This window comes from Stomoxys calcitrans, chromosome 1 (assembly GCF_963082655.1).
Source record: "Stomoxys calcitrans chromosome 1, idStoCalc2.1, whole genome shotgun sequence".
NCBI lineage: Eukaryota > Metazoa > Arthropoda > Insecta > Diptera > Muscidae > Stomoxys > Stomoxys calcitrans.
In genome coordinates, this window is record NC_081552.1 from 253,885,594 (window position 1) to 253,905,447 (window position 19,854).

A 19,854-nucleotide genomic window follows, 5' to 3' on the forward strand; every position below is an offset into this window, starting at 1 on the left:
TTCTTTTAAACCCTCCACCATAGGATGGGGGTATACTAATTTCATCATTCTATTTGTAACTCCTCGAAATATTCGTCTAAGACCCTATAAAGTATATATATTCTGGATCGACATGATATTTTATGTCGATCTAGCCATGTCCGTCCGTGTGTCCGTCCGTCTGTCTGTGTGTCGAAAGCAAGCTAACTTTCGAAGGAGTAAAGCCAGCCGCTTAAAATTTTGCACAAATACTTGTTATTTGTGTAGGTTGGTTGGGATTGTAAATGGGCCATATCGGCCCATGTTTTCATTTAGCTGCCATATAAACCGATCTTGGATCTTGACTTCTTGAGAGGGCACAATTCTTATCCGATTTGGTTGTGCTGAGTATAGTTGAAATCGGTCCATAACCTGATATAAATTTTCAAATTTTGCCCGTGAACATTCGAACTTCTCACATATCAATGAGTGCAGTCCGATTTAAGTTTATGCTCAATTATAAGGGGACTTCTTTTTACAGCCGAGTCCGAACGGCGTGCCGCAGTGCGACACCTCTTTGGAGAGAAATTTTACATGGCATAGTACCTCACAAATGATGCCAGCATTAGGAGGGGAAAACCACCGCTGAAAATTTTTTCTGATGGTCTCGCCAGGATTCGAACCCAGGCGTTCAGCGTTATAGGCGGACATGCTTACCTCTGCGCTACGATGGCATCCCCATAACCTGATATAGCTGTCTTATAAACCTATCTGGGGTCTTGACTTCTTTGGCTGAAATTTTGCACAACTTGTTTCGACATGATTTTCAACAACTGTGCTAAGTATGGTTGAGATCGGTTCATAACCTGATATAGCTGTCATATAAACCGATCTTGGGACTTGACTTCTTGAGCCTCTAGAGGGCGTAATTCTTATCTGATTTGGCTGAAATTTTGCATGACGTATTTCGGTATGACTTCCAACAACTGTGCTAAGTATGGTGGAAATCCGTCCATAACCTGATATAGCTATCATATAAACCGATCTTGTGACTTGATTTCTTGAGCCTCTAGAGGGCGTAATTCTTATCTGATTTGTCTGAAATTTAGCATGACGTGGTTTGTTATGAGTCTCAACAACTGTGCTAAGTATGGTTTAAATCGGTTCATTACATGATGCAGCTGTCATATAAACCAATCAGGGATCTTGACTTCTTCAGCGTCTAAAGGGCCCAATTCCTACCCAATTTGGCTGAAATTTTGGCATGACGTATTTCGGTATGACTTCCAACAACTGTGCTAAGTATGGTTCAAATCGGTTCATAACCTAATATAGCTGTCATATAAACCGATCTGGGATCTTGACATCTTGAGCCTCTAGAGGTCGCAAATACTATCTGATTTGGCTGAAATTTAGTATGATGTGTATTATTATGACTTCCAACAACTGTGCTAAGTATGGTTCAAGTCGGTCCATAACCTGATATTGCTGTCATATAAACCGATCTGGGATCTTGACTTCTTAAGCCTCTAGAGGGCGCAATTGTTATCCGATTTAGCTGACCTTAACATACGTGTCAAATATGCTCTGAATCGGTTATAGCCTGAAACAGCACAACAGAGACACCGGGAAAAGAACTCTACAAATTTGATCCATGGTGGAGGGTATATAAGATTCGCCCCGGCCGACCTTAGCACGCTTTTTCTTGTTCATTATTGAAACATTGTATTTCCATTCATTCTGCCTTAGTAATTGTGTGAAACTTGGCTTTGTGGGAACTTTTCGAAATGGAAAATAAATTCCGATTTTTCATTCTGTGAAGCAGTCAGTCTGTGTCATTTGTGCCATCAGACTACTTTTGCAAATGTTGCCGTTACACTTTTCGCCGTCGACAGCGGCGCAACGCGATGCTGTTCAGTTTCCCCGCCTCACGCCATATTTATCTCAAAATGATTTCATTTCGTATAAAAAAAAAACTTCCGTTTGATAGATCTCACACAGCAAAAGCACGTTCAATTAATTGCTTGTTTTGTTTTTTTATTTACTTTTTTAGTTCAACCAACCAAGTGAACGAGTGGGGGTTTTTATTACACCGGCCACGTTCCTTACAATTGTGGGACGTGATTTTGTGATTTTGATATACCTTTTTGCCTTCAACTTCAAAGGAAGCTCAATTAGTTTTATTACACCAGGTTTAATGGCAAATTGTTCGAAAGCCTGTTTTGTGGGCTATTCAAAACTTTCGAATTGATTATGCTGACATTTGAGAATCTATTTAAATAAATTAAATAAGAGAGACAATAGCAACAAAATTAGCATCGCGTATTTAAGCAAAAACAAATGTAGCCTTTTTTTTAAATGCTTTTATTTATAAGATAGGTTGTTTTTTTGTGTCAAACATTTGAATTTCTCTTGAATTCAAATTTTTTAAAAATGACAAATAATGGCATAGCTGTTGTGAATTTCATTCGCATTAGAATAGAAAAATACTTCTTCATCTTTCGTTTCTAAAAGGTGAGATGTGTCTACAAAGACGGCAGTCTGTTGGCGTCTCCATTGTTTCAAACCTCCATCATGATTGCAATGTTACAGCTTCGTTTAAGGATACTCTTGCGTTCCGCAATGATGTTACACTAAAGAAACCGTTGTCATAACAATTATGTAAAATTGTTGATGTTTATAGTCGTAGGGTCACTGATGTCAGTGGTAGTTGTAGTGGTAGTGTTAGTGGTAGTGGTAGTGGTAGTGGTAGTGGCAGTGGTAGTGGTAGTGGTAGTGGTAGTGGTAGTGGTAGTATGAAATATGGGTCTAAGACCCCATAAAGTATATATATTCTTGATCGTCATGTCATTTTAAGTCCTTCTAGCCATGTGCGTCTGTCCGCCTGTCTGTCTAAAGCACGCAAAACTTTCAAAGGAGTAAAGCTAGCTACTTGAAATTTTGCCAAATACTTTTTATTAGTGTAGGTCGGTTGGGATTGTAAACGGGCTATATCGGTTTAAGTTTTGATATAGCTGCCATATAAACCGATCTTGGGTCTTGACTTCTTGAGCCACTAGAGGGCGCAATTATTACCCGATTTGGCTGTAATTTTGTTTTGGTATCACTTTCAACAACTGCGCTAAGTATGATTCAAATCGCTTCATAACCTGGTTTAGCTGCCATATAAACCGTTCTGGGATCTTGACTTCTTGAGCCTCTAGAGAGCGCAATTCTCATCGGATTTGGAAGATTTGAATTTTGTACAACGGCTTCTCTTCTACGTGTCTAATATGATCTGAACAGTCTTTAAAAATAGAGATATTGAGCTGAAATTTTGCACAGAATCTTTTTTTTGTCCATAAGCAGGTTGAGCTCGAAGATGGACCATATCGTACTATATCTTGATATAGCCCCCATATAGACCGATCCGTCGATTTTGGGCCTTAGGTCCATATAAGCCACATTTATTATCGGATTTTGCCGAAATTTGGGACAGTGAGTTGTGTTAGGCCCTTCGCCATCCTTTGTCAATTTGGCCCGGATTGGTCCAGATTTGGTTGTAGCCCCCATATAGACCGATCCGTCGATTTAGGGTCTTAAGCCCATAAAAGCCACATTTATTATCCGATTTTGGTGAAATTTGGGACAGAGAGTTGTGTTACGTTCCTCGACATTTTTCTTTAATTTGGCCGTGATCGGATCAGATTTGGATATAGCTGCCATATAGACCGAACCGACGATTTAGGGTCTTAAGCGCATAAAAGCCACATTTACTATTCGATTTTGTTGAAATTTGGGACAGTGAGTTGTGTTAGGCCCTTTTACTTCCTTATTTAATTTGGCCCAGATCGGTTAAGATTTGGATATATCTGCCATATAGTCCGATCTCTGGATTTAAGGTTTTGGGCCAATAAAAGGCGCATTTATTATCCGATATTATCCTATCGATGTCGCCAAAACTTGGGACAATGAGTTGAGTTGGGCCCTTCGACAGTTTTCTTCAATTTGGCTTAGATCGGTCCACATTTAGATATAGCTGCCATATAGAATGATCTCTCGATTTAAGGTTTTGATCCCATAATAGGCGCATTTATTGTCCGATGTCGCCGAAATTTTGGACAGTGAGTTGTATAAGGCCCTTTGACATCCTTCTTTAAAGGCGCATTTATTGTCCGTTGGCGCCAAATTTTGGGACAGTGAGTTGTGTTGGGCCTTTCGACATTGTTCTTCAATTTGGTTTAGATCGGTCCAGATTTGGATATAGCTGCCATATAGACCGATCTCTCGATTTAAAGTTTTGGGGCCATAAAAGGCACATTTATTGTCCGATTTCGCCGAAATTTGGGACAGTGAGTTGTGTTAGGCCATTCGACATTATTCTGTAACTTGGCCCAAAAACGGTACAGATTTTGATATAGCTGCCATATAGACCGATATCTCGATTTAAAGTCTTGGCTACATAAAAGGCGCACTTATAATCCGATTTCACTCAAATTCGACACAGTTACTTATGTTAGGCTTTTCGTCATCCGTGTCGTATATGGTTCAGATCAGTTTATTTTGAAATTTTTTATTGAAATTTTGAGCTTAGAAAAATTTCATCCAAAATTTTGTCTTTGGAAAAGATTTCATTTAAATTTTGTATTAAGAAAAAAACTTTATAAAAAGTTTGTGTTTGAAAAAAATTTTATTGCAATTTTTTCTTTCAACACCTGTTCTTTGGTTCAAATAAAACCCATGCTCCGATTTGAATTCATGAACTTCTGTGTGACCAATCTACAGGTCGCAATCCCAATCAAATTAGAAAAAAGTTTGAAAGCGCGTGAACTTGGTGAACCTTGTTTTCATAACTATTTCACTGCCTCCTTATAACTTTCTAAACATATTTCTAGTTTTAAGTTAAATAAACGAATTCGCCTGCGAAACAAGTCGCATTAAACAAGGATTTTAATAATTATCCACAGAAACAGCTTTCTTGAGCTTTAGTAACAATGTATGAAGTTATAAAAAGTCTCGCTTCATAGCTGAAACAAAAATAGATTACCATTTGAAAGATATGCGAAAAAAATTATGCAAATTCCTTTTAAAGCAAACCATTTCACATATACATCCATCTTTACTAACTTGTTCAAGTCTTATATGTACTTTTTTAAAATGAATCAGGTTCACCGTAAGTACATACGTACGTTCGTACGGTATGGCTAAGGCTATATCAAGATTCATAGAATTGACAGAAAATCGCCAAGTATTTTATGTGGTCAGGTTATTTATCATAATTGTTAATGGACATTCGACTCCAACTGCAATAAATCATAGCTATGAAATGCCAATATATGCACATAGAGAGGTGTATACACAGTGATTTGGCGAAATGACATTTGGGACAACGCCTTAACATTATCTCTAATGTATTTTGCAATGGCCATTGTTAATGTGCTAATTTGAAAGTTTTTGCTTAGCTATATGCAAACTTTATGAAGCAGCAAAAAACCAACATACAAACTGTTGCAGACAGTTGTATGATTGGTTGAAACTAATTGCGTTCATTATGCGGAAAATAATTAATACAAATAACAATTGTACCAGCGTACGACTATGGCAAAGAACAAAAATTAATCAATCATTTAAAGGTACTTGAAATGTCGATAGTTCTATTCACAAATATTTTGAATAATAATTTTTATACCCACCATTGTAGGTATATTCATTTAGTCATTCCGTTTGCCACACATCGAAATATCAATTTCCGACCTTACAAAGTATATATATTTTGGATCGTCGTAAAATTCTAAGACGATTTAACAATTTCCGTGTGTCTGTCCATCTGTTCGTCTATGTGTCTGTCCGTCCGTCTGTTGTAATCACTCTACAGCCTTCAAAAAATGAGATATTGAGCTGAAATTCGGCATAGATACGTCGTTTGATGCACGCTGGTTAAGTTCTTGAATGTGCCAAATCAGACCATATTAGGATATAGCTGCTATATAGACCGATCTGCTTTTGTTTACAACACTAACGAGTAAAAAGGCATTAAGTTCGGCCGGGCCGAACTTTGGATACCCACCACTTCGGGTATATAAGTTAACCCCCTTTGGTCACAATCCGCTGAAAATTGGATAACTTAAGCATCCAAATTCGGCACGGATATTGAGTGGTCCAATATATATGACACTATTCAATTTTGTAGAACAAAATATTGGCCTTTTTGGCAGATTTATCCAATTCTAAACCGATCTGAACCATATTAAGGTCGGATATTGGGAGGCTCAGAAAAACTCAATGTTTCAAATTTCAGTGAAATTGGGTAAGAAAGTTTTTATGAAATATAGTCCGATCAGAACCATATTTGGGTCCTGTGGTAAGAGGCGTTAAGCTACTCACTGTTTCAAATTTCAGCGAAAACGCATAAAAAAATAAAGCTTTTGTGGACTTCAGACCATTTATCGTGAGATTGGTCTACATGGCGGCTATAAATATATATAGTCCGATCTGAACCTTACTTAAGTCAGATGTCGGTAGGCTTATAGTAACCCACTGTCCCAAATTTCAGCGAAACTGGGCAATAAATAAAGCTTTTATGGGCTTCAGATCCTTTATCGGGAGATCGGTCTTTATGACAGTTATATCTAAATAAAGTTCGATCTGTACCATATTTGGTACCGATCTGTACCATATTTGGTATTATTCGGATGTTAGGAGGCTTAAAACTACGCACTGTTCCAAATTTTAGCGAAATCGGATAAAAAATAAAGCTTTTATGGGCTTTAGACCCTTTTTTTGGAGATCGGTCTACATGACAGCTATATCCTTATATAGTCCGATTTGATCCATACTTAGTTCAAATATCAGGAGCCTTAAGGTAACCCTCTGTTTTAAATTTCAGCGAAATCGGATAAAAAATAAAGCTTTTATGGTTTTCAGACCCTGTATCGGGAGATCGGTCTATATGGCAGCTATATCGAAATATAGTTCGATCTAAACCATATTTAATTCAAATGTCGGGGGGGCTTAAAATAACCCACTGTTTCAAATTTTAGCGAAACCGGACAATAAATAAAGCTTTTGTGGGCTTCAGTCCCTTTATCGGCAGATCGGTATATATGGCAGCTATATATAAATATAGTCCGGTCTAAACCATATTTGGATCCTATGTTAGGGGCCGTAAAACTATTCAATGTTTCGCATTTCAACGAAATCGGTTAGCAAATATAGCTTTTATGTGCTTTAGACCCTTTTTTTGGAGATCGGTCTATATGACTGCTATATCTTGATATAGTCTGATTTGATCCATACTTAGTTCAGATATCAGGAGGCTTGAAGTAACCCTCTGTTTTAAATTTCAGCGAAATCGGGTAGTAAATAAAGCAATTGTGGGCTTCAGACCCTTTATCGGCAGATCGGTCTATATGACAGCTATATCTAAATATAGTTCGATATGGGCCACATTTGGGTCAGATGACGGGAGGCCTAAAACTGCTCACTGCTTCAAATTACAGTGAAATCGGATAAAAAATAAAGCATTTATGGGCATAAAACTCAAGTAGCTGTGACCCGACTAAAGAACAACAAGGCAGCAGGTGCCGACGGGTTAACCGCTGAACTATTTAAGACCAGAGGCAACACGCTGATAAGGCGTATGCATCAGCTTATCTGCGCAATCTGACTAGAAGAACGCATACCCGATGATTGGAACCTCAGCATACTATGTCCCGTACACAAGAAAGGAGACAAGACGGAATGTGCCAACTACAGAGGAATAAGTCTCCTCCCCATCGCATACAAGATACTCTCGAGCGTACAGTGTGAAAGATTAAAACCTAAAGTCAATGAGATGCGGCTTTAGACCTGGTAAATCCACCCTGGACCAGATATTCACAATGCGCCAAATCCTGGAAAAGACCCGAGCAGAATAAATCAACACCTACCATCTCTTTGTTGACTACAAAGCCGCAAAACGGGAAGACCAAAAGCCCGATGGAAAGATCAAGTTGTGGGAACACCTCGAAACTTGGTGTCAGAGATTTTAGAATGAGCGCAGAAGATTGAGGCGCTTGGAACGCTATTCTACGTTCGGCTAGTAGAACAAATATTCTGTCATAGCCAATTAAAGTTAAGTAAAGGACATAAGACCATTTATCGGCAGATAGGTCTTTAGACCTTTTATCAGAAGATCGCTCTATATGGCAGCTATATCTAAATATGGACCGATCTAATCCATACTTAGGTCAGATATCCGAAGTCTTAAAATAACCATATTTGGGTCAGATGTCGGGAGGCCTAAGACTACTCACTGTTTAAAATTTCAGCAAAATTCAGAAAATAAAGTTTTTATGTGCATTAGTCCCTTAATCGGAAAATCGGTCTATATAGCGGCTATATCCAAATATGGTGCGATTTGGCCCGTTCAAGAACTTAACCAGCGTGCATCAAAAATACGTATCTGTGCCAAATTTCAGCTCAATATCTGCTTTTTTAGAGGCCACCGTAACGCAAAGGTAAGCGTGTCTGTCTATGACTCGGAACGCCTGGGTTCGAATCCTTTCGAGACCATCGGAGAAAATTTTTCAGCGGTGAGGTACTATGTCATGTAAAACTTCTCTCCAAAGAGGTGTCGCACTGCGGCACGCCATTCGGACTTGGCTATAAAAAGGAGGACCCTTATCATTGAGCTTAAAACTAAAATCGGACTGCACTCATTGAGATGTGGGAAGTTTACCCCAGATCCTAAGTGGAATGTTCATGGGCAAAAATTGCATCTCATTTTTTTATAGCCTATAGAGTGATTACCACAGACGGACGGACATGGCTAGATCGTATTCGATTTTTACGCTGATCGAGAATATATATACCTTGTAGGGTCGGAAATTGATATTTCAATGTGTTGCAAACGAAATGACTAAATGAATATACCCCTTATCCTACGGTGGTGGGTATAAAAAATTGAATTCATATGCGTAAGGTCAACTTGATAAAAATGCCTTCATTTTTTTTATTATGTTTGCGTTGTTTCTTTGTTGCGTATGTCAAAAAAGTTGTAATTCCAACATGATCTATGCATCTTGTTTTGCACATGAAAGGACATGCTCGTGAGACGTTGGCTTTGTTATCGCTCGCTCGCTCGCTCGCTCACCAACAAGGCAATCGTGTGTATGACAAAGTTATTCAACTTTTTGCCTCTGAATCATTTGGCTTTGACATGTCGAAAACAAGTTGTCACAGAACATTTGAACTGGAAGAAAAAAAACATACAAAACATATGTATGAACACATTTTCAATACAAAATGACACCAATTTTTTTTTTTTTCATTTTTTGTGGAATATTCTGCAATATGACCAAATTGCAGCAAAGAACTTTAATATATTATTGCATGCAAGCATGTGTTTTACCATGTAACGCTAAGACATGAAATAAAATGCGTTTCAAACAAAAATCGTGACATACAACTAAGTTTTGTGAGAAAATTTGCGTACCGAATTTTACAGAGCAGAAGTTGGAGCGACTTGCAACGTGCCTAATTCACATAATTCATTGTGTTGTTGACAAATGCAAAGTTTTGCCTTTGGCTATTACATAAAATTGCGTTGAGGAAGAGACTTGGCAATAGCAAGCAACTCTAAACATGGTTCTTGATATTCAAACCAAATTTTGGTTAAGTGTTGTAAGGTCTTTACAGTTGACTGGTATTACAACATACCTCCATACAAGTAAATCACCCAAAAAAAGACCTCCATGGGTGGCTGTATTTGGTAAGAGGGTTGGAGGGGGGTACAATGTTTACCCCACTCATAATAGTGGACGTGTTAAACGTGTCGTTCCCTTATCTTTATATACCCATTTGTAATGTTATGTTTATTTATTTGTTTTTCATTTTTGCGGATTTTATTTTCTATTTTTAAGACTCTTGTTTGACTCAATTTTCGACTTGTTTATATTGATGATTAATTTGACTTGTGTGTGTTTTCCGTTTCGAATCTTTTTCAGAATTTCTTATCGGCCAATGCCCAATGCTGGTGGAATGCCCCACTGACTGCAGCTACTCGTGCTTTACGATATGCCGGCCATGTTGCACCCGGTATGCTGTTGGTATGCGGCGAGCCTTGCGCCCTGGAGGTGGTGCGAGGAGCCTTTGCACGTAGTGTCCTTAAGCCACCAGCGACGTATATCATCAGTTCTGTGGGTGAGTGCTACAAAAAAAAATCCGGATTGTTGAATGTCTAAGTAGCAAGTAAAAGCTAGTAAAGTTCGGCCGGGCCAAATCTCACAATGGATCATATTTGAAACGTTCTTTGAATTATTTTTTCAAACATATAGAAGATACATCTACAGATACAGATGAACCGTACTTTTATAATTGAATTGAAGTCATAAACAAGTAAAAAGTTCGCCCGGGCCGAACTTTGGATACCCATCACCTCGGGTATATATGTAAACCTCGTCAAAATCCGGTGAAAAATTAAAACCTTATGCCCACATACCAGCTATACCGAAAAATGGTCCGACTTTGATTAAATTCGACACGGACATTGAGTGGTATAATAAGTACAAGTCATTGTTCAATTTTGTTGAACAAAATATTGGTCTTTCTGATAGCCATATCCAAATATAGACCGATCTGAACCATATACGACACGGATGTGTCAAATTTCACCGAAATCGGATTATAAATGTGCCTTTTATGGCCGCAAAACCTTAAATCGAGAGATAGGTCTATATGGCAGCTATATCCAAATCTGGGCCTATTTGGGCAAAGTTGCAAAAAAATATCGAAGAGCCTCACACAACTCACTGTCCCAAATATCAGCAAAATCGGATAATGTGACTTTTATGAGCCTAAGCTATATCCAAATCTGGACCGATCTGAGCCTAATTAAAGAAGTATATCAAAGGTCCTAACACGACTCATTGTCCCAAATTTCAGCAAAATGGGATAATAATTGCGCCTTTTATGGACCCAAACCTTAAATCGAGAGATCGGTTTATATAGCAGCTATATCCAAATCTAGACCAATCTGGGCCAAATTGAAGAAAGATGTCGAAGGGCTTAACACGACTCACTGTCCCAAATTTCAGCAAAATCGGATAATAAGTGTGGCATGTATAGGACCAAGACACTAAATCGAAGGATCAGTCTATATGGCAGCTATATCCAAATCTGGACCGGTTTGGGCCAAATTGATGAAGGATGTCGGAGGCCCTTACACAACTCACTGTCACAAATTTCAGCAAAATTGGATAATAAATGTGACTTCAATGGGCCAAAGACCCTAAATCGGCGGATCAGTCTACATGGCAGCTATATCCAAATCTAGACCGATATGAGCCAAATTAAAGAAGTATGTCGAAAGGCCTAACACGACTCACTGTCCCAAATATCAGCAAAATCGGATAATAAATGTGGCTTTTATGGTCCCAAAACCCCTAATCGACAGATCGGTCTATATGGCAGCTATATCCAAATCTGGACCGATCTGGGCCAAATTGAAGAGAGATGTTGAGTGACCTAACACAACTCACTGTCCCAAATTTCAGCAAAATCGGATAATAAATTTGGCTTTTATGGGCCAAAGACCTTAAATCGGAGGATCGGTCTATATGGCAGCTATATTCAAATCTGGACCGATCTAGGCCAAATCGAAGAGGGATATTGAGTGACCTAATACAACTCACTGTTCTAAATTTCAGCAAAATCGGATAATAAATGTGGCTTTTATAGGCCTAAGACCCTCAATCGGCGGATCGGTCTATATCACAGCTATATCTATATCTGGACCGATCTGAGCCAAATTGAAGACGAATGTCGAAGGGCATAACATAACTCGTTGTCCCAAATTTCAGCAAAATCGGATAATAAATGTGGATTTTATGGGCCTAAGACCCTTAATCGGCGGATCGGTCTATATGGGGGCTATATCAAGATATAGTCCGATATAGTCCATCTTCGAAATTAATCTGCTAATAGATAAAAAGAGAATCTGTGCAAAGTTTCAACTCAATATCTCTATTTTTAAAGACTGTATCGTGATTTCAACAGACGGACGGACGGGCTTAGGTTTTAGGTTTTTACGCTGATCAGGAATACTTTATAGGGTCGGAAATGGATATTTCGATGTGTTGCAAACGGAATGACAACATGAATGTAACCCCATCCTTCGGTGGTGGGTATAAAAATACCACGTTTAAAATTTCAGCCAAATAATTGCGCTCTGTGTAGGTTCAAAAAGTCAAATCGGGCGATCTTTCTGGGAGCTATATGAGGTTATAAAACTATTTGGCCGTTGGAAGCCACAACAAAACTTGACGTGCAAATTTTCAACCATCGGGTGGTAGTTTCGCCTTCTAGAAACTCAAAAAGTTAAATCTGAAGAACGGGTTATATGTCAGATCTTGAATCGATTTGGACTATATTTGGCACAATTGTTAGAGGTCAAAACATTTTGCAAAATTCAGCCAAACCGAACTGCGCCCTCTAGATGCTAAAGAAATCTAGATCCGAGATCGGTTTATATGGCAGCTATATCAGGTTATGAAATGATTTAGAACATTCTTGGCTCAGTTTTTGGAAGTCAAAACAAAACAGCTCATGAGAAATTTCAGCCAAATCTGATAAGAATTGTGCCCCATATAGGCTCAAGATATCAAGATCCGATATTGGTTAATAATCTGATAAAAATTGTGCCCTATAGAGACTCATGATGTCAAGATCCCATATCGGTTAATATGGCAGCTGTATCAAAACATTGGCCGATATGGCCCATTTACAATTCCAACCGACCTACACTTATAGGATGGGTGGTGGGTATAAAAATTAAAAAAGCCATCTCTACCATCTCTTAAGCGTCATTTTTTTATACCCACCACCGTAGGATGGAGGTGTATTCATTTTGTCATTTTGTTTGCAGCACAGCGGAATATTTAACCCTATTATCATATACACACGAGATCTTTGTAAAAAATTTTTTCTACAACTTTTTGTCATGAATTCAGGAGCCCCTATTGCGGAGTTGACACCGTGCCAGTACGGGGTAGTGGGTTAGATGCTCAGTAGTCGGTCGCTGCTGTGGTATCACATTGGGCTAATGATTGTCTAAGTGAGTCTGCAAAGGACTGTCACCATTACCTAACCTAACCTTTGTCATGAATTTGTTTTCACAAAAATTTCGTTAAAAATAACTTTTTCTATTTAACTATATCCCCTTAGTAAAATGATTATTATACCGACCATTTAGTCATTCCGTTTGCAACACATCGGAATATCAATTTCCGACCCTACAAAGTATATATATTTCAGATCGTCGTAAAATTCTAAGACGATTTAACAATGTCCGTGTGTCTGTCCGTCTATCCGTCCGTCTGTTGTAATCACTCTACAGGCTTCGAAAATTGAGGTATTGAACTGAAATTGGGCACAGATACGTCTTTTTGATGCACGCTGGTTAAGTTCTTGAACGGGTCAAATCGGATCATATTTGGTTATAGCTGCTATATTGACCGATTTCCCTAATGCCCATTAAAACTTTATATTTCATCCGATTTTGCTGAAATTTGAAGTAGTGAGTTATTTTAAGCCTCCTGATACCCGACCTAAATACGGATTAGATCGGTCCATATTTGGATATAGCTGCCATATAGACCGATCTCCCGATAAAGGGTCTGAACACCATAAAAGCTTTATTTATTACCCGATTTCGCTGAAATTTGCAACAGTGGGTTATTTTAAGCCTCCCGACATCTGACGTAAATATAGTTCAGATCGGACCATATTTAGATATAGCTGCAATATAGACCGATTTTCCGATAAAGGGTCTAATGCCCATAAGAACTTAATTTTTCATCCGTTTTTGCTGAAATTTTAAACAGTGGGTAGTTTAAGGCCTCTCAACTTCGAACCTAAATATGGTTCAGATCGGACTATATTGAGATATAGCTGCCATATAGACCGATCTGCAGATAAAGGGTCTGAAGCCCATAAAAGCTTTATTTTTTAACCGAATTCGTTGCAATTTGAAACAGTGAGTAGTTTTAGGCCTCCCGACATCTGACCCAAATATGGTTTAGATCGGACTATATTAAGATATAGCTGCCATATAGACCGATTTCCCGATAAAGGGTCTGAAGCCCTTAAAAGCATTATTTTTTATCCAATTTCACTGAAATTTTAAACAGTGAGTAGTTTTACGCCACCCGCCATCCCGACCCAAATATGGTTTAGACCGGACTTTATTTAGATATAGCTGTCATATAGACCGATATGCTGGTTAAGGGTCTGAAGCTTATAAAAGCTTTATTTATTATCCGATTTTATTGAAATTTGAAATACAAAATTCAACAGGGACTTACAATATATTTGTGAGACCACTCAATGTCCGTGCCGAATTTGGGTGCATAAGTTATCCAATTTTCATCGGATTATGACGAAAGGCGGTTTACATACATACCCGAGGTGGTGGGTATCCAAAGTTCGGCCCGGCCGAACTTATGCCTTTTTACTTGTTATTATTACTATTAGTTATTTTGCCATGCTTATCAGCGAAGCCGCATTTAAAGACGCCTTGGATCCTCCTTTCAAGTTTTGTCAAACTTTTTTCTACACCATTATTATTTGTTTTATAATTGTTGGCTCTTTTATAAATTTTGTGATATATTTTATCAATTATCGAAATGAACAAACCAATATCAAAATCTTCAAACCCATTTCTAATATTTATGCATGAATTGCGCCAGGACCTTGCCGAACGTGGCGTGCCTATGAGGACGACTAAGATGGCTCGCATGGCCGCTGAGAAGTGGCGAGAAATGTCTCCAGATGAGAAGTCACGCTATCAAATGGCGGCATATAAAAACAAACAACAAAAGAAGGCATTGGCAACGAAAGAAACAAGAGCAAGGGAAGAGATTTCATATATTAGTTAAAATATGTATATTCCCCGAGTCAATGAGCAGCCACAATTCCAAAATTTTATATACACTGAATTGAATATTTGATATATTTTTCCCTTTGAAATATAAAACCTTTTGAACGATAATATTTTCAAATATTTTTTTTATAACCACCACCGTAGGATAGGGGTATACTAATATCGTCATTCCGTTTGCAACACATCGAAATATCCATTTCCGACCCTACAAAGTATTGGGTTTGCCCAAAAAGTAATTGCGGATTTTTCATATAGTCGGCGTTGACAAATTTTTCACAGCTTGTGACTCTGTAATTGCATTCTTTCTTCTGTCAGTTATCAGCTGCTACTCTTAGCTTGCTTTAGAAAAAAAGTGTAAAAAAAGTATATTTGATTAAAGTTCTTTCTAAGTTTTATTAAAAATGCATTTACTTTCTTTTAAAAAATCCGCAATTACTTTTTGGGCAACCCAACATATATATTTCGGATCGTCGTAAAATTCTAAGACGATTTAACGATGTCCGTGTGTCTGTCCGTCTGTCTGTCGTAATCGCTCTAGTGCCTTCATAAATTGTGATATTGAGCTGAAATTTGGCACAGATACGTCTTTTTGAGGCACGCGTTCTTGAACGGGCCAAATCGGACCATATTTGGTTATAGCTGCTATATAGACCGATTCTCCGACAAAGGGTCTAATGCCCATAATAACTTTAATTTTCATCCGATTTTGTTGAAATTTACAACAGTGGGTTATTTTAAGCCTCCCGACATCTGCCTAAATATGGTTTAGATCGGACTATATTTAGATACATCTGTCATATAGACCGATGTCCCGATAAAGGGTCTGAAGCCCATAAAAGGTTTATTTTTTTACCGATTTCGCTAAAATTTGCAACAGTGAGTTATTTTTAGCCTCCTGATACCCGACCTAAATATGGTTCAGATCGGAATAATTTTAGATATAGCTGCCATATAGACCGATCTCCCGATTAAGGGTCTGAAGGCCATAAAAGCTTTATGTTTTATCCGATTTCGCTGAAATTTGGAATAGTGCGCAGTTTTGAGCATCCAACCCAAATATGGTTCAGATCGGACTATATTTAGATACAGCTGTCATATAGACCTATGTCCCGATAAAGGGTCTGAAGCCCATAAAAGGTTTATTTTTTTACCGATTTCGCTAAAATTTGAAACAGTGAGTTATTTTTAGCCTCCTGATACCCGCGCTAAATATGGTTCAGATCGGAATAATTTTAGATATAGCTGCCATATAGACCGATCTTCCGATTAAGGGTCTGAAGCCCATAAAAGCTTTATTTATTACCCGATTTCCCTGAAATTTGAAGCAGTGAGTAGGTTAGGACCTTCCAACATTTGACCTAAATATGGTTCAGATATAGCTGCCATATAGACCGATCTGCCGATAAAGGGTCTGAAGCCAATAAAAGCTTTATATATTACCCGATTTTCCTGAAATTTGAAACAGTGAATAGGTTAAGACTGCCATATAGACCGATCTGCCGTTAAGGGGACCGAAGCCCATAAAAGCTTTATTTTTTAACCGATTTCACAAAAATTTGAAACAGTGAGTTTCACGTCTCACGATATCCGACCTTAATATGGTTCAGATCGGTTTATAATTGGATATATCTGCCAAAAAGACCAACATTTTGTTCTACAAAATTGAATAGTGACATATATATTGAACCACTCAATGTCCGTGCCGATTTTGGTTGCTTAAGTTATTAAATTTTCACCGGATTGTGACGAATTAGGATTTACATATATTTCAGAGGTTGTGGGTATACAAAGTTAGGCCCGGCCGAACTTAATGCCTTTTTACTTGTTTTCATTTCCCGATTCTTGGACAGCGTGCTACCCGAACGAAGAAATGTATGGTCCCAAATATACACAACCATTTTGGAAGATGTTATTAGGTTAGGTTAAAAACTCTATTTTGATGACAATTTTAAGGTCTAAATTTTAAATAAGATTCCTCGGATATTTTATTGCCTTGTCGAAGTTTTTCAACTTTATGTCAGTGCACATAACAACTCTCACACAGTTCTAGGCCTATTTTTGGACTCTTCGAAAAGCATGTTTTTAAATTTATGTCAATTTAAAAATTCCATACCAAAATTCAATTAGCATATTAAGTTTTATTTTATAGCATCGTTCAAAACGAGATTCGCTTTAAACAGCCTTAAAAAATCATTTCGAAATTAACCAAATTTTAAGTTTGCAAACAATTTTTTCATTTATTTCCGCAATATGAGTACACCGAATCCAAAAGCCCAATCTCAGTGCGCTGGTAAAAATTCTCTGGCTGCCGAAGAAGAGTTTTCAGAACTTACCAAAAATGAAATTGTGTATTGGTGCCGAAAATTGGCCATAAAACCCTCAGAACTGTTTACAATGCCCAAAGATGAGTTGGAACAACGTTTAGAAGAAATACAAAAACAACAGCAGTTGGATGAGCAGGGACGTCAGCGCTACTATGAACGTTGGGAAAAGATGTCTCAAATGAAAGATAAGCTGCTTGAAAAGCAATCACTTGAACGTATGAGGGGAGGAGCTGCTCGTACAATATGGGATATTTTAGCGGATGCTGCCGCTCAAATTGAAGAAGTGTATGGGGATGCCAGTTATTACAACCAATCGGGTCAGGAGACTTTGGCATCTTATGGATACGAGGATCCCACCATGGAATCCACAACCTATGATACTTATAACTCTTCGAGATCTTGTCCATTTCCCACCGATATGACTTATACTATAAGCGAGGGTGAGCCGACGATGGAAAGTACATTCGAAGATTCATTTCAAATTGATCCCAATTTGGCTTCCACACCTCAAGTTCCCCATGGTGCACGCAAACTACCGACCAACAATACTTTTGCTATACCCACCACAAAGAATGCGAATGCAAATGCAACTTTTGAAGCTGCCAGGGGAAGTCCGGGAAAAGCCACAACCAGGAAATATCCCATGGATGCCACCTTCGATGTTGGGGCCAGTACGAGCTACAATAGGCGTCAATGTCCTCGCAATGATACCTATAACATACCTTCTCCCATATATTTGGATGAATCCAGTGGCTGGTCACCTCAATCTCTGGCCTATGTGGATGAATCTTATGCCAACCAATCAAGTTTTACTCCCCGCATACCAGACCAGAAATCAACTCTCAATCAGTCAACTAATTTATATTCATTACGTAATTTCACAGACTACTCAATTAAATTTGGACCGCAGGGTACCGAAGAGACAGCCAATAGCATAACAGTGGAGAACTATGATGAAAACTCAGGGGTGATAAAGGCCTCGTCTGAAAGCCATCGCCTGCCACCATCAACTGAGGCAGGGAATTTAACTTTTGATATATCGAAATTAGCGGCTCAATATGGGGCCCGTAGTCCTACCAGAAGTCCAGCCCAGTCATTGAATAAGTCAAAAAAATTAAATGTTGAAGTGCCATTACAGACAACGCAACAAAGTGCTCGTAGTCCAAGAAATGTAACTTCTGAAGTACCCACAACGTATGCAGATCCTAGAAATCTAACCTACAATATAGCTACCACATCTAAGCAACGTAGTGCTCGTAGTACAAGACAATGTCCCGCTCCAACTCCAGTTGCCACTACGACTTCTGAAATGCCTGTTGACCAAACTCCGGCACGTACTCCTCCCAATCCTAGGCGTTATATACCAAGAAAGATATCTGATAATTTTGAAGAAGAGTGATATACTCATATAACGAAAAACTCATTGCACACAAGGAAAATTGGGAAGTTCCTTGCGATGCCGAAATTAAATGCCATCTAAAATAGCTGATATTCTTATTGTCTGACCACTGCAAGTGGCCTTTTTCAAATCCATGATTATCTTTTCACACCGACCAAATTTTATAAAAATGTCTAGAAAAATGTTGTAGGGAAAAATATTTTTTATCACTGAAATAAATTAGCAATGATACTTAGATTACATAGGGAATCCCCTTTGTATTCTAAGCTTAAATACCATAGCCAATAACTTTGAGCCGGCTGACGGGAAGCTCAGTGACCACGATGGGGCTGATGATGGGGCCTAATCAGGCATTCGAAACGTCGCTAATGGTGTGTTGTCTGTATCCATTTCGCCTCTATGTCTGGTAATTTCTTTTCTGTAATCAATAAAAAAAAACCTTCCATTCTAGTGATCTTTATTCTCATTTTCAACAGCCCGTGTCCCTCCCCTTTGGGAATTAATAAAGAATATATGAAATCAATGACCAAGCCGTAATAGGCAACCACAACAAACAATAAAAGAGAAATCATTGAAAACATTTTTAAGAAACTTTGAGATCTTCTGAATATGAAGGGGTTATAGACCAGTTTAAGATTTTTAAACCCACCATCTTTAGTCTTGCCAACGCCTTTATTAAATCCACCACCTTTATTACACCCATCACCTTTATTAAACCCACCACCTTTTTAATACCCACCATCGGTATTAAATCCATCACCTTTATTAAATATACTGCCATTATTATATCCACCACCATTATTTGTCATACCCACCACCATTATTGTATAAACCACTATAATTACCACCATCACTATTATTATTTTACCCACCACCATTGTAATTCATACCTTCATTATTATATCCACCACCATTATAATAGCCATCATCAGTATAATACCCTCCACGACAATTATACCCATCACCATTATATTATTCACCATAATTATTATACCGATACCATTATTATACCCACCACCTTTAACGCATCCTACACCATATTTATATCAACTGCCATATTCATAACTACCACCACTCAATTATTATACCCACCACCAGTATCATACCTTACTTTTACTTTAATTGGCTATGACAGAATATTTGTTCCACCAGCCGAACGTAGAATAGCGTTCCAAGCGCCTCGATCTTCTGCGCTCATTCTAAAATCTCTGACACCAAGTTTCGAGGTGTCTCCCACCACTTGATCTATCCATCGGGCTTTTGGTGTTCCCGTA

General features: G+C 38.3%; 2 protein-coding genes across 2 annotated transcripts in view; both read left to right on the forward strand.

Moving 5' to 3' along the window:
* The window catches only part of LOC106084663 (probable serine/threonine-protein kinase DDB_G0282963), a 174,442-nt gene that overhangs the window by 144,943 nt on the left and 9,645 nt on the right, over window positions 1-19,854 (forward strand). Inside the window, exon 3 of the mRNA XM_059370834.1 lies at window positions 9,924-10,119. Coding sequence (XP_059226817.1) covers window positions 9,924-10,119 — 196 coding nt within the window. The remainder of the gene's footprint in view (window positions 1-9,923; window positions 10,120-19,854) is intronic.
* LOC131998515 (uncharacterized) lies at window positions 16,962-18,860 on the forward strand. Its single transcript, XM_059370835.1, has one exon. It carries the CDS (start codon window positions 17,108-17,110, stop codon window positions 18,578-18,580), a length of 1,473 nt encoding a protein of 490 aa, XP_059226818.1. The 5' UTR covers window positions 16,962-17,107; the 3' UTR covers window positions 18,581-18,860.